Source organism: Gopherus evgoodei, chromosome 2 (assembly GCF_007399415.2).
Source record: "Gopherus evgoodei ecotype Sinaloan lineage chromosome 2, rGopEvg1_v1.p, whole genome shotgun sequence".
Taxonomy (NCBI): Eukaryota; Metazoa; Chordata; order Testudines; family Testudinidae; genus Gopherus; species Gopherus evgoodei.
The window spans coordinates 177372810-177387090 of record NC_044323.1 but is presented as its reverse complement, the minus strand read 5'-3'; the positions used below and the strand labels follow the sequence as shown (position 1 = coordinate 177387090).

Below are 14281 nucleotides of genomic sequence, written 5' to 3'. Positions count from 1 at the left end.
CAGCAATCTCAGATTTTACTGTGGCTTATCTTGAGATAAGGAAATACTTTTTGTAAATGGTAAGAATAGCAACATGGAATTTTTAATTTGTACCTAGCAGAGTGAGTGATCACGCCTCTCAGCATGGCACTATTCCCTATTTTTACACTGCAGTTTCATTCCTGGCTGTGAGCCCAAGTCATGGTGTAGGATCCATAATCTACTGACCCTGATGTGTGAGAGCTACTACCCCTGAGCCAGGCTGAGAGCAATGGGGTGCTTCTGCTAGAGGGCCACCTTCACCCTATTATGCATGAGAGATACTCTGGTGGAAGAAGAGAAACACAGTAAATTAAATTGTAAAATCAGCGTAGAACTGCTAGAAGACTTGTCATGGCTTTTTCTTATCCAAAAGATCAGCTTCTTATGTCTATTCAGTATTAACATAGATATTTGTATACTAAAAAACAGTGCTTGCCTTCGCTGTGTTGCCTTCTGTGCTCATTCCCAGCATGCTCTGTTGCTGCTTTCTTGTATCTTGTCTGAAACCAGATTGTAGGCTCACAGGGCAGTACAGTAATTTTTATACAGTGGTGATTCTTGGCATACTTTGGGTTCTGTAAAATAACTTGCAGACTTCGGTGTCAAAAATGAACTGCTTTTTTACTCATCACTGTAGACTTAATGCAGCTAGAGGAAATGAGGTGAAATCTATTTAATATATATCATACGTGGAATTGTCTACTGTTCAGCTTATACCTGTGCAGCACCACTGAAGGCAGATGAGGTTGCACAGGACCAGATTTTGCCTACACAACCTTTTACAGGCTACAATGCACAAGGAGGAAAGAACCTGGCTAGATGATTCAGAACCCAGATGTAGTTTGCAGGGTTGGGAATTAGTTTTCTGAACTCAATATAAAGAGAATTGAGACACAAAAGTGGAATCCCAATAAGCCCTGTTTAGTTACTTTTCAAAGTAGAACTGCACTTTAAATACCTTCCTCTCTTCTCACTGGATTCTAAAAAGGGCACTGGTAGATGGGGCAAACTCCAGAAGAATGCCAGATGGCAGTTGAGGAAGGGTGTATTAAACATACTTTACAAAGAATCAACCTATTAGCTGCTGGCAGAGGATAGATTGGTTATCGCAGAGTTGTAGTTTAGGAAACTGTTTGCTACATTCATGTGGTTGGTATCCTATTCTTAGCTAAAAAATCATGTCTGTGTATACAATTGTAGTTCATTGTATATAGATGACCTTTTTCCTTTCCAAGTAGATTAATTTATGTTTGGCTAAGCAAATACTATTAGGTTGAGATCTGCTTTTGCCCTTCTGTTTATTTTAGGTAAATATTAACATTAAGTTGCAGGGTAGGTTTGAGACCATCTTGTCTTAATTGTTTTTGTGCGTGGTCAGTAATGCTTTTACACTCAGTGTATATTAACAGCAGAGTTCAAATATATACTTGTTTTCTGAATTGTAGAATGAAAACTCTGGCAGAGACTTGTCACCATCTTTGTCGATGCCTGAATCAAGCCTTAAGATACTCATGGGCTTCTGTAACCACCAACCTAAGGTGCAACTGAGGCAGAACAAAATGAGCAATGCATAGATCTTTACATTCTAAAGTGCTTTTTTTAGGGATTTGTTTCTTGGAGGCACTATAGAATTAAAGTTCAAAATTTGAACAAAATACTGTAATAGTCTGGTGGTGGCTATTGTTTTTTTTTTACTTTTAAAATAAAATCTAATGTAAAGACTTTAATATAAAACCTACATCTAGAGGCCCACATTCTATTGTTATGATAGTGCAAATTAGTAATTGTGGTGTAAATCAGCCATAGACCTGTCCACTCTAAGTCTCACTTGAATGGAGTTACTCTAAATGTACAACTGTGTAATGCAAATCAGAATGTGGCCAGTATGTTATGTTTGTCTGTAGAAAGCAAAAATCACAGGCAAACAAACTACTTGTTTCCAGATTTAGCCAATATGTACAGTGGTAGTGGTAAAAACGACAACCAAAGTAAATGCTATGTGACTTGCCTGAGGATGGTGGTAGAGAAGAGAATCAGTTTTGCAAAGAGGACAAAGTTAATGTGTGAAGGATTGCTTTTAGTTTTCAGGAAGGTTAAATTTAAGATGGAAAATACATTAAGCTACTCGAGTCCCCTTTATTGCAGAGTTTAGGGTTTAAGAAACTTAATGCATTTTTCATTAGCATTAATATAGGAACTTCAATTTTATAGTGCCAGGAGGCTACATTATTAAAAGGAGGGGTGAGGCTGGGGTAAAAAAATTTGCCAGGAAAACAGAAGTCTCATGTCATAAATTTTGTGCAATATGACTTAAAAACAGACACACCCCTTGAGACATGACTAATCAGTCAGTGTCTTGGGTTAGCTTTGCTGGGAGAAGGGGAAGTGACGTGGTGGAGAGAGTTAATGTACTGTACATGCCTAGTAGCTTATTTCAAACTTTAGAAGTGTCACCTTTTAAACAGTGTAAGAGTTTGTGGCTTGATACAAGCAACTTTATTTAAGTATAATCTGTGATGTTTTCCTGTTTGCTTTCACAAGCTTCTGGTGGGTGAGAGATGTTAATACGCTATTTCATATAATGCTGTACCAGAAGAGACTACATAAAAGCCAGAAATTATTTTAACCTTCAAATCATCTGGCTTAGTTCAAATACACCAGTGATCCACCCTGTCCACTTACTCACATAATTGTCATTTTGGCCCATATCATTAAGGAGAGAGCACATTGTATGGCTATCGTGATAAAGCAGCTAGGGCCTACACTGGAAGATGTCTGCTGAACACATGCCTGTCTGTTTCTAGGTGCGGTCACTGTAAGAACTTGGCTCCAACTTGGGAGAACCTCTCCAAAGAACAATTTCCAGGTTTGACAGATGTCAAAATAGCAAAAGTAGATTGCACCATCGAACGTAACGTCTGCAACAGATTTTCTGTAAGTGTGGATGGTTTAAAATTAATTGGATAATCTTAAATAATTTGTACCCCAGGTTGAAGTCTCCAGTAGTTGGCCCAGGTGGCAATTCACTGTAAATTTAGTGATCCTGTCGCCACATTCACATCAGAAGTTACTCTTGTGCAAGGGGGAAAAGAGAGGGATAGTTACCTGGTGGTTAGGAAAGTCCCTGTGCTAGTGAATATTTAAACATCTTACACAAAGTGGAAGAGCTTCAATAGGCAACAGAGAGAGACCTACTGCAGTGGTTAGGGCACTCATCTGGGAGATGAAGAGAGCAGAGCAGGGATTTGAATGCCTTAGTGTGCTCAGTTCTTTTTTTTAGGTACTCAATTCTCCCCAGCAACGTACAGGGAGCCTGGGTGCCTAACGCAGGGCTGTTCATTCCACTTGTTGGCAGAGGGCCTAAAGTTAAGCACTGCTAAGCATAGTGTTTGGGGTTTGGCCCCTAGTCATTAGCGTGGTGTTGTAAGGATGCTACTGAAGTGACATGGTTTTTGTTTTTCCCCCCCCTTAAAGGTGAACGGTTATCCAACACTGTTGCTTTTCCGAGCAGGGGAGAAAGTCAGTGAACACAATGGAGCCAGAGATCTTGAAACGCTGCATAAGTTTGTTATGCGTCAGGCAAGGGATGAATTGTAAAACACACATGGATACTTCTGCCCTGACTGTTCTTGTACACTAATGGAGAGAGTTAAATCAAGTTAATGTTGTTGATTTTCAAAGGGGGGGTGGGGTTGGTTTTTTGTTGTTTTTGAAAACTGAATGTACTGACTTGTGGTATCTTCCTTGTGTGTGTGTTTTAAAGCCACACCGTACTGATTTTTTCACTGTTTGTCAAGGAAAACTGGTAACAAGTAGTTACTGTGCAAATTGAGTATTTTCAGCATCAGTATTACTACATTTCTACCTTCCCCTGTTGAGAGATAAATGGTTTCCTTTGAGCCTAAAATAGATGAGGAAAATCAAGTTAAGGGACTGGGTAAACTATTTTTGTCTTCAGGTTGAATTTGGGTAAAGGCTTGCTACCAAAGTACAGCTTATAAAGTGCTCACCATTACTAGAAAGGTGCAAGCCCCAGCTATATTAATAAATGTTGCCTTTTCAACTGAAGCTAAAAATTCTGTCTTAATATAGCAGCTGGTCAAAAAATGGGAGGTTGAAAAAGAGAAAACACCTCTTTGGAAGATACCAGACCACTACTGTTAATATTTCTCTAGTCATGGGAGGCCCTAGCCATTATGAAAGTAGTGGTACTTTTACTATGTGCCTGAATATTACTGATGCCATAGGAGATGGGGAATTTTATAACAGTTCAAACAGGACACTTCTCTTCACTGCTAGAGGAGAGGATGCTATCATAACAACCACTTAAAGAGGTAGACATCTCTTGGAAAATAATTAACACATTTAGAAACAACTGGTTGCAAATTTTCTGTACCATATTTCTCTTGCCACAGTTTACTGGTAGCACCACTCATCTGACTTAAGCAGCAGGAGCAGATGAACTCATGGGGTTTATTTAATCAGCAGATTGATACTTCAAAAGTGTTTCTTGTTCCTCAAAATGAGAAGCAAAACTCCTCTTCATTACCACTGCAATTCAGTTCCTGTTGCTACCTTTGAATGGGAGGACCATATACTTTGTTGCCTTGAATGATGACCTACCTGATTGTGTGAGGTGTTCTATACATTAAAGCCAAAGAATTTACAATGCAGACACCGTTAGTTTGCTAATGTAGCTGTATCTTTTCTTCTGAAGGGCTAAATTCTGCCCTCATTCATGCATCAAAATTCATTGACATCTCTGGGAATTACATATGTCAGCACTTTGCTCTAAGTCAAGCTGTGTTTTTTTGTGTCCATATGTAATAGTGAGAATTCTCTTTACATCGGTAACTTACTCTTTCTGGCAAGGACCACAGGTTCTGTTCAAACTAAAATTGGGTAAGCATGGAAAGTGTACAATGAGGGCTAAATATTGTATGGCAAGATGTATTAGATAAAATGTATAGACATCTGCCTTAAAGGAAGCCTTTATTAATGTTTTTTAAAACTCTTGTGAAGCACAATCTCAGGAGTAGCCCAAGCTTTGGCTCATGAGTTTCTTGTATAAAATCAAAGTAGTACAATTGTTTACACTGAGACTTTCTAAATAAAATTTTTTTTAAAAAAGCCCAGTCTTTCTATAAATGTTACAGCACAATGATGACAACTGCAATAAATTATAGCTTGTATTTACAAGAAGCTTTTTTTAAATGCAAGAGTTAGAGGTAAGTGCATTTAATACAAGTTTAACATTGATCAGAAAATTCAATGTTACTATTAACATTGGGAATAAAACTAATCTATTAGAAGCTATGGCTAAAATGTGAATATACCCTTTAAACCAACTTCTTAAATGCAATTTCCTTTTTGGCCAGATAAACTGCATCTTCACTAATATGCCAACTCTCCAACACAGGAGCTGCTTCAAAATTTCTGTATAAACTTAAAATTGTAGAATTGTCCTGATTGCAGCCTCCCTCCGTGGTGGTACAGTTGAGCAGCAAAGAATGTTTGGAATAAAACAGAACAGGCTTAGTGGATGCATTGTGCAGGAGTTGTGCAACTTCCCCCCTTGTTTAGATTCTACAAGAACGAATTTATAAATTCACTGTCTAGTTGGTACATTCATCTCAAGAAACCAGGCAGGGAGTGGCTTTGTCCTTATGTAACTAATACATGGTGCGGTTAAATATCTAGTCAAGTCTATGGTTCAGCATGTGTGTTTGGAGAATGCACAGGGTCAAAGGCTTGCTTTGGCACAACTGACATTGCTCTTTATCAAGTTGGCTTCTGGAAGAAACCACTCATACTGATGTAGCAAATAGAAGGCACTTCCTAACGTTGGGGTTGTCCAACATAAAATGCATGATGGTAAGGTATTAAAAGCATAATTTCTATATTTTACTACTACAGCTTTGCTTTTTGTCTACAGGAGACACTTTTGCAAGGCTTACATGTAGCAGATGGTAGTTTGGTAAAACTGAAGTGCAGACTGACCAACTGACACGGTCAAGCTCCTGTTTTAAGTTTCTGCTACTCTCAGGGGAGTTTAATACCATACAGGGAATGACTGAAGCTAACAAAATTTGTAGGGATGGATTTCATTTTTGCAAGCCTTGCAGTTCATGTTTTTGCAGATCAGAAAGGCTGCCATGCTGTAGATCAGTTTTTTGTATTTTTTAAAATCCAGCACCTGTTCCCATTACAAAGTTGAGTACATATCAATGAAGAAGTATCTTCCTCTGATGCACCTTTGTTGACTTTCTCCAAGGTCAGGTAGGTATAATCTAGAAGTTCATGGTAGAATTGCACAGTAGGTCTGGGTTAAGAATGTTTGTGTGTCAGTGACATCCACATGCTCTTACTACCATATTCCTATATTTTTTTAAAATGACATTGGAGTTATCATCAAAGTAAAGAACTGATATGGCATTTAGTTTGGTAGGTGCACAACAGGGTTTGGGAACGTATTCGGGATTCATAAGATGAACCTGTTTCAAAAAAGAAAACAATTTGATTGTACCAACTAATCTGATCTCCAACTTCACTTGTAGTTTAGCACAAGTCTTTCTATATACTCACCAAAGTTTGTACAATGGCATGATTGGTGGCATTCATGTGTGCATTGAGTGGGAAAGAACATTCTCCATCACAGTAGTTTGCTGCATAGCCTTTTGGTGCAATTATCCAATCCTTTGTTAGGAAATAAACAAAATATTTCAGTGGAATTAGTTGCCTGTTTGATTTTTGTAACAGATGGCATATAGAGGTAACAGTATGCAGTTAAGCCTGATTAAAACTTGTGTTAACTGTTGATGGAAAATTGGGATTTTGTCAAAATTGTCAGAGTGTCACCTTGGCATAGAAAACATTATTTTGATCAAAAACAAAAATTTAGATTAAAAAATGCCAACACAGTGCCTTAGACTTCCGCTCTTGGGGTTGGGCTCTCTAGCTGAAACTGCATCTCCCATGATATACAACAGCCAGGGACTCTTATGCTCCACTCCCTGTACTCATCAAAAGGGGTGAAAATGTATCCTGGGAGATTTAGTCCAGCCAGAGAACATCCATAGAGAATGGAAGCATAGGGCACCCATCAGCCACTGCGGTGCCATTTTTAATTTCGATATTTCAGCTTTTGGCTGAAATACTTCAAAGTTAATTTTTCCATGGAAAACTTCCCACAAGAGTCTTAGTTTTCAGTGAAGCTCTGCACACAAAAAAAGTTCTGACCACCTCTGTATAATCTAGTTGAAAAATCTGAGAGCCCTGATATGCTATGAAAGAGAAGGTGGTAAATTTGGCATTTTGAAATGGTAGCATATAATTTGAGTGCTGTAGAAAAAAACTTTTTTTCTTACCCTTGAGGAAGCATGACAGAACTACTGCTTCCTACCTGTACCCCACTTGCTTAAGATATTAACATTGTACATTAAGTACACACACCAATGCTATCTTTTGCTCAACATTCTGGAATGCTGCATTTAAAATGAACCTCATCCTCTGTCACCAAATTTAAATGCACATAGTATCACTTACTTTCCTGATATATATTTAAATTCAGTTTGTGAGATTGTTTCCCCAGCAACCAGCTATTTCAAATCAATATCTACTTTAGTTTGAAGAGACAGTAATACTTATCTAAAAGGACAGTTACCGGTACTGTGGAAGCTACCTGTTATAAATGTGAAGGTTTGATGCCGAATTGCCAAACATACAATTTGCATTAAACCTTGGGCTCAAGGTTTAGAATAAAAATACCTACTTAAGAAGTTAGTTGTAGATGTTAACCACTGGCACATGCTTGATCCATCATGTTTTAGACACAGCCATGGATAGGGCTTGATTAAGGTATATAGCCTTAACTCCCATCATCGTGTGAAGAAACCAAAGCTTTCTTTGTGAAAAACATGCACCTAGCCCTCATGCTTGTGAAGAGAAACTTAAAAACCATGACCCAAGTATAACATGTGCAGTGGGAGAAGCAGCAGCCTCCATGACCCAGTGAAGAAGCTATCTGACCTACATCCCCCCTGTAACCTATTCAGTCTGCTGGGAGGTGGGCGGAGGAGCTTGAAGGCCCTGCTGCACACAGCTCATCTGCCTTCCCCTGCTGCCCTAGGGTCTGCTTCTTCAGCTCCACAGATCAGATTTAAGGGGAAAGAAATGGCACTTGTGCCACCCACCCATAATGCTTAATTTACAATGTCACTCTTGGTAATGCTGTTCTTCATATTATAGTCCCCCTCAGCTGGTTTTGAGCAGCAGTGAAAGTTAATATTGACCTTTTAAAACATCCTGGGGTCTGGATTAACACAACGGTGGGATGAGTTTGGGCAGTTCACATCTCCGAGCTCCTCTTTCAGCTTGGCTGCAGACTCAGTGTATTGGTTACATGCAGGTCATATGCTGATGGTTTTCTGACAACTTTACTTTTAAAAATAAAGGGGGACTCTGACAGGATGGCAGCCTCCAAAAGTAGTTCTGGGTTGTGATCCATTCCAATTTAAGCCTTGACTACACCTTAGTGCATTGGCCAGCTTCCAGGATGATGCAGTGCCCGTTGTGGAATTGTGTGCAAACTACATGATACCCCTTCTATGCTCCCAGGATGAGTACACTTGTGTGTAGGGTTAGGAAGGTTTGAACTGAATTATAGTCTCAAAGATTTTAGCTATCACCAACTAGCCCTTGATTTACATTAATTCTTTACCTCTGTTACAAAAGTAATGCAAAATTTTAAACAGATGAGAAGAAAAAATCTATGAAAAAAAGAATTCTTTGAAAGAGTTTCAGTTTGACATTTTGTGGCCCAGGAACAGCACTGATCACAAAAAACTTACATTGGTTTAAAACAACAATTTTAGATAAATCAATCTAGTTAAAGCAGTGCAAATCTACTGTGTGAACACACCTTATATCCGGTTTAAACCAGACTGGTTTAACTAAAATCAGTTTTTCTATGTGCATACTGGGTCTCAGACTAGATCTACAGGCCTAATTACTAGCCTGCTGTCCAGCAGTAGGATGGCTGCATAATACAATGCCACGTGAAATATTAAATATCTTAAGATTCCCAAAGGAAATTTGGTGTTCTATCTAATGCAAAAGCTATCACTATTTGTTCTCCCCAATGACTAGTTTTAATGTGGTGGCACAACGGTTGTTTTAAAGTGTGCTAGTAGTGTCTACTGGAATTACCATAACATTGTTCAGATAATATTTCATAATAAATGTCTAGCTTACTCAGAGAAACATTACACACCTGCCATCCCAAATCTTGGAAGCTAACGAAAAGTTCATGCTTTCGGCAAGCCGTTTTTAGGTCACTGCTGTTGTAATCTGTTAGAGAAAGAAAACAACCCCCTTAGAAGGTCAATTTTAGGCAATCGTAGCATCATTCTAAAGAGCTGCTGGATACATAGTGGATGCACTAAGTGCCGAACTGTGAAAGGTGATGAACACCCTCAACAACTGAAGAGAAGAAATTACAGAATTGGGATTGGGCTTTTCAGAGGAGTCAGGCACCCAGTTCCCACTAAATTGGGATTTGGGTGCCTAACTCCTTTAGGCTCAATTGAAAAGCTCAGCTGTGGTGCCAAATTCTCTTGTCCCTGTGAAACACTTTCAAAAGTATCTGTTCCCACTAGGAAACACAGGACTTGGTAAGCACCTGTTTTGTGCTACCTTCTCATTAGAGCTTCTGGTTAGCAGATATGTTTATGCACTTTATAGCATATTTCAAAAAATATTCAAGATCACACAGTAATTGCATCCATTATGATTTTTGTGTGTGTCAATCACAACTTCAAACATATCCATATTTGCTTTGCATATCCAGGATTGCTAAACCACGAGACAGTAGTTCTCTGTCCTTGAACAGATACACTATGGCTAGCAGTAGAGACAAGTTTTCCCCTCCCCCCTGTGTGTCTAAACCCAGACTTGATAGAGAGTGCCTCTTTGGCTGAAATAGTAATTTAGTCCCCATCTCACCTTTGGTCTGAAAATTACTGTTCCAACTATGGTATTCAGCCTACTCTCTGAACTTCACAATGCTCTTGTTAGGTGTCATCTAGGCTGTAACTGACATGATATTTAAAGAACTTAAGTTCTAATTGCTAACAAATTGCACCTTCAGAGTGGCAGACACTGATCTTAATGGCACAAGCTGTAGTGTAACAATTTTGGCTACTTAGGAGGTTTGCAATGATTCTACAAAATTCAGGTTTTGATTTCCAGTGGAGTTTCACCATGTATATTTAGTAAGAAGTGCTTTTCAGCATGTGAGTGCCTGGAACTGCCGCTCAAAAAGAGAATGGAGGAGTCGAGCACGGACAGAGAGGCCTTTCTCTTCTAACTTGCCAACACAAATCCAGCCTGGGTTGGAAGCAACTGAAAGTCACCACCACACAAACCAACTTCGCAACTAGAAATCTCAGCAATGACGAAAGCCAGAATGAGCCATGGAACCTGACCTAACTTTTCCATGTAGGGTTGGGACACTTTATGCTGCCCCAGTTACCTGGAGAGACAGAGCAGTTCAGGTTCCAGCCCTGCCCAGACAGCAACATGGCTAACTATTTCATTAAAAAATAAATTTACACGACGGAATACTGAGCTGCTCCTGCTTTCTCCTGTGGCTACATGCAGCTTGTTTCAGGGACAGATAAGGATAAAAAATGCAGTACTATTTTAATCCTCTTCTAACAGTTGCACCTAGAGGCCCCAGCACAACAGCTCTGGTCTGAGCTCTCACTGTACAAAAAAACACAGTAAAAAGACTGTCTGGCATGTCTCTTATAAGCACTTTGGGACAGCAACTAAGGATGGGCAGGGAAAATAGCACTATTTCCCCCATTTTACAAATGAGAAACTGAGGAAAAAAACTAGCTAAAATTTTCAGAAGTTACTTAGGCACTTAAGTCCTCTTAACTTTCAATAAGTCTTTGACTCCTAACTGTTTAAGGCATATTTGACAATGAGCTTACAATAATATCTTCAAAAGCAGCTAAGTGACGTGCCCAAGGTCACACATTCGAACTGTGGTAGACCCAGGATTTGAAACAGGACTTCTGAATTCCAGTCCACTAACACTGCCTGAAAGGCTAATGCAGCTTTCCATGCACAGCAGCTGGGATAGAAAAATATTTTTAGTTACTGTATCCTTGGCTCTGAAGACGTTTGAAAAACTACAAGTGCAAATATTTATTCAAAAGACAAACTAGAATACTAAGGCACATCCTAGTGATATTAAGGCAACAGCATTACAGCTGGGTCCTGTCAATGCTGAGGTCTCAAAAACCCTACACCTCAAAACAAACCTAGGCTCCAAACCACCTAGAGTTGTTTTTAGATGCAGTTTGGGTTTTTTACTTCAAGGATTACATTTCAGACATTCAATAGCTTCACTCAAAAAATTAATCAAGTTAGCAGAGTTTGCTAACTGGCTTCTGTAGAATAAACACACTTTCAGCAACACGTTATAGTGAAGACTGAGGTGTTTCTATGCAAGTCTCTTTTCAAATCAGACAGACTCAGTAGAAATAATGTCTTCCAAGAGCAAACACCAAGCCACAAAATGATTTTGAGTTAACATATTATAAAGAGGGGGTGGGCTTTAAGATGATTTTGGGGCTCAGCATTAGTCTTCAATGAGAAATAAGCTCTTTGCTTAGGAAAAATTTGCAGGGCTTCTGCTGGTAACAAAAGAGGTGCTGAGCACGTGAAGGCCACCATCTTTGTGACTGGACAGAAATGAAAACATATTCTTGCCTTTTGTCAAAAATAGAAGCTGGGTCTGAATCAAATGTAAAAAGGTGGAGGGCAGGAAGAGTGAGAGAATATGAATGAGAACAACAGCAGAGTTCAAGCAAGAGAGGGCAGAAGCAAGACATGCCAAACAACAATTTCTGTGAAGCACAGGCCATCCTGAATTTTCTCTTACTGGATGAGGTCGTCACCACATGATGCCTCACTTATTGTTTATAAATCTATGTCACCCTACTGTGACCAATAACACGTTATCTGATCCATGTCCCTGAAACAACCACCTCCTGCCTGCAAACACAAATTGCACTATCTTCCTCCCTCTTTAAAACCTATTTTCTCTTGCTCTCCAACAATGGCTCCTATTCCTGAGCCCACTACGCTCCCCTCCCTTAGTTTCTATTTTAAAATATCAGAACATTTAGGAGGTGCACGGTCTAGGACTCACTTTTTCATCCCGCCTTCTGACTTTTTCATCTCCATATGTTATGTTTGTCTAATTTGCCCAGTAAGCACTTCAGGGCAGGGATCATTTGTTTTTTAGTCTCTTTAGAACATCAAACAAATAATGCTATGTAAAATTAGGGTTACGAGATGTCCCAAGTTTTTAGGGACAGTCCCAATATTTGGGACTTTGTTTTATATAGGCGCCTATTACCCTCCACCCCCTGTACCAATTTTCCACACTTGCTCTCTGGTCACCCTACTTAAAAGTTCTAATAGCTAGCAATTCTCAAATCTGTTATTGAATAGTGGCAGTTTAAAGGTTGGATCAGGGGGTTGGAAGCTCTAGACCTATTGAGTGGATCCTCTTGATGAGGGTACAGTGGATTGGTCGACCCCCTCCCTTCTGGGGGCCCTGTAGCTAAAGCACAAGACTGAGAGTCATCCGATTGGGTTCTACTCCCAGCTGTGCCTTAAATTTGCTGTGCGACCTGGAGCAAATCACTCAACCTCTGTGCCCCAGTTCCTCAGCTGTAAACTGAGGATTCCACCATTTACATAATATTCTCTTAGAGTGTGGTGTGTTGTGAAGCTTGATGAATAGTTTGTAAAGTGCTCTGAGAGTTTATACGGAACTCACAGTTGAAACATACAGAAGTGATCTACTCCCCTCTTATGCCCCAGAGCCACACATTACCAATTGCAGATGAGAAAGACAGGCCTTCATAGGGTAGAGAGAGATCCACAGGTTTGGATATATTAGGAAAGCTTTAAATAAGTAGCTAGATGTTTGGATGGTTAGCTAAATAGGCCTCTATGCCAGAGTCTCATCAAACCTTAAAACCCACATGATTTGGGGGCCCTGCTCTTGGGGGTTCATCTAGGTCCCCTTTGGGTTTAGTGAGTCTGCCCCTGTGGTTTAATAGTTAATGCCAACTCATTACTTCCAATGTGCTGTATTTTATCGCTTTGCAAGCTATTCTGTCTCAAACTGAAATTTAAGAAGCAATTCTTCATTTAAAAATACCTTCCAAGACAGCAGAGTTGAGGTGACTTGTTTGCACTGAATGCTCCCTTAGTTCAACCCTAGAGAAGCCGAACACAAAACCAACTTTCTGGCGAGCACAGATGTCTCTTTTAAAGCTGGACGCTGACATTTTTGTTGTTTAACCGGGAGGGAGTATATAGTCTGACCCTAATGATCTTCCTCCTACGAATACTTATGCACCAATCTTAGATTTCCTATAACTTCTCCCACGTTAAGTGCTGGCAGAGAATATATAAATATTTACTGAGGTTAATCCTTCTAAGAATACTCTGACTGCTCCCAAGGTGCCAGTTCACTGGATTCCACAGGATTATTAATTGCCACCATGCTTCTAAATGGCTTTGACAGAGGTCTCTGGGCCAGCCTCTTTCTCTCAGTGTTTGACTTAGGTGATTTGCCTAGATAAAGCTGGTGTAAACTGATCATGCAGTTAATAATAACCCACTTAACATGAAAGCCATCTGCTTGGGTGGGATAAGAAAAGATGACAGGTTTAAGTACACGCACACAGACACACACAGATCAGAAGCAGAGAGGAGGTGGGAGAAGTGCAAGCTGTTCTGACTACGCAAGGCACTCCAGCTGTAATGCAGCTTTCTCCATTGCGTGTCTGTCTGTCTGTCTGTCTGTCTCTCTCTCTCTCACAGAGTCACCTCCAGTCTGACATCGATGAATGTTATACTAATGGGAGATTCTAGTGCAAGGCAATTATGTTATTCACAAGCTGATACATCTGTGCCATCCTGGACATGTCCAGCCTTATTTGTTGTTTTTATTTAGTGATGCACTAGGCATTAAGTACAAAATTCAGTTCTCAAACATGCATGCATTTTTCCTCACAAACGTGAAAGGAGCTGTGCGCTGGGGGCATGGAGGGCACTGCACTGTAAATAAGTTCCCTGATGTTCTGATGTGCCTCAGAGGGTACCTACCTTGAGATCCTCGTGACCTCTGTGCCTGAAACAGAGGAATGCCAAAATGGGTGTCACATGG

At 39.8% G+C, this 14281-nt stretch overlaps 2 protein-coding genes across 4 annotated transcripts in view; one reads left to right on the top strand and one right to left on the bottom strand.

Moving 5' to 3' along the window:
• TXNDC5 (thioredoxin domain containing 5) overlaps window positions 1-5151 on the top strand; it is a 74097-nt gene extending 68946 nt beyond the window's left edge. For all 3 annotated transcript variants that reach the window (XM_030552375.1, XM_030552374.1, XM_030552373.1), the window contains exons 9-10: window positions 2826-2955; window positions 3496-5151. In XM_030552375.1, the coding sequence (XP_030408235.1) occupies window positions 2826-2955; window positions 3496-3618 (253 nt within the window). In that variant the 3' untranslated portion in view covers window positions 3619-5151. The remainder of the gene's footprint in view (window positions 1-2825; window positions 2956-3495) is intronic.
• A 96-nt stretch (window positions 5152-5247) lies between these two features.
• Window positions 5248-14281, bottom strand: part of BMP6 (bone morphogenetic protein 6) — a 173928-nt gene continuing 164894 nt past the window's right edge. Inside the window, exons 5-7 of the mRNA XM_030552371.1 lie at window positions 9293-9369; window positions 6607-6717; window positions 5248-6515 (exon numbers count right to left, since the gene is read on the bottom strand). Coding sequence (XP_030408231.1) covers window positions 6366-6515; window positions 6607-6717; window positions 9293-9369 — 338 coding nt within the window. The 3' untranslated portion in view covers window positions 5248-6365. The remainder of the gene's footprint in view (window positions 6516-6606; window positions 6718-9292; window positions 9370-14281) is intronic.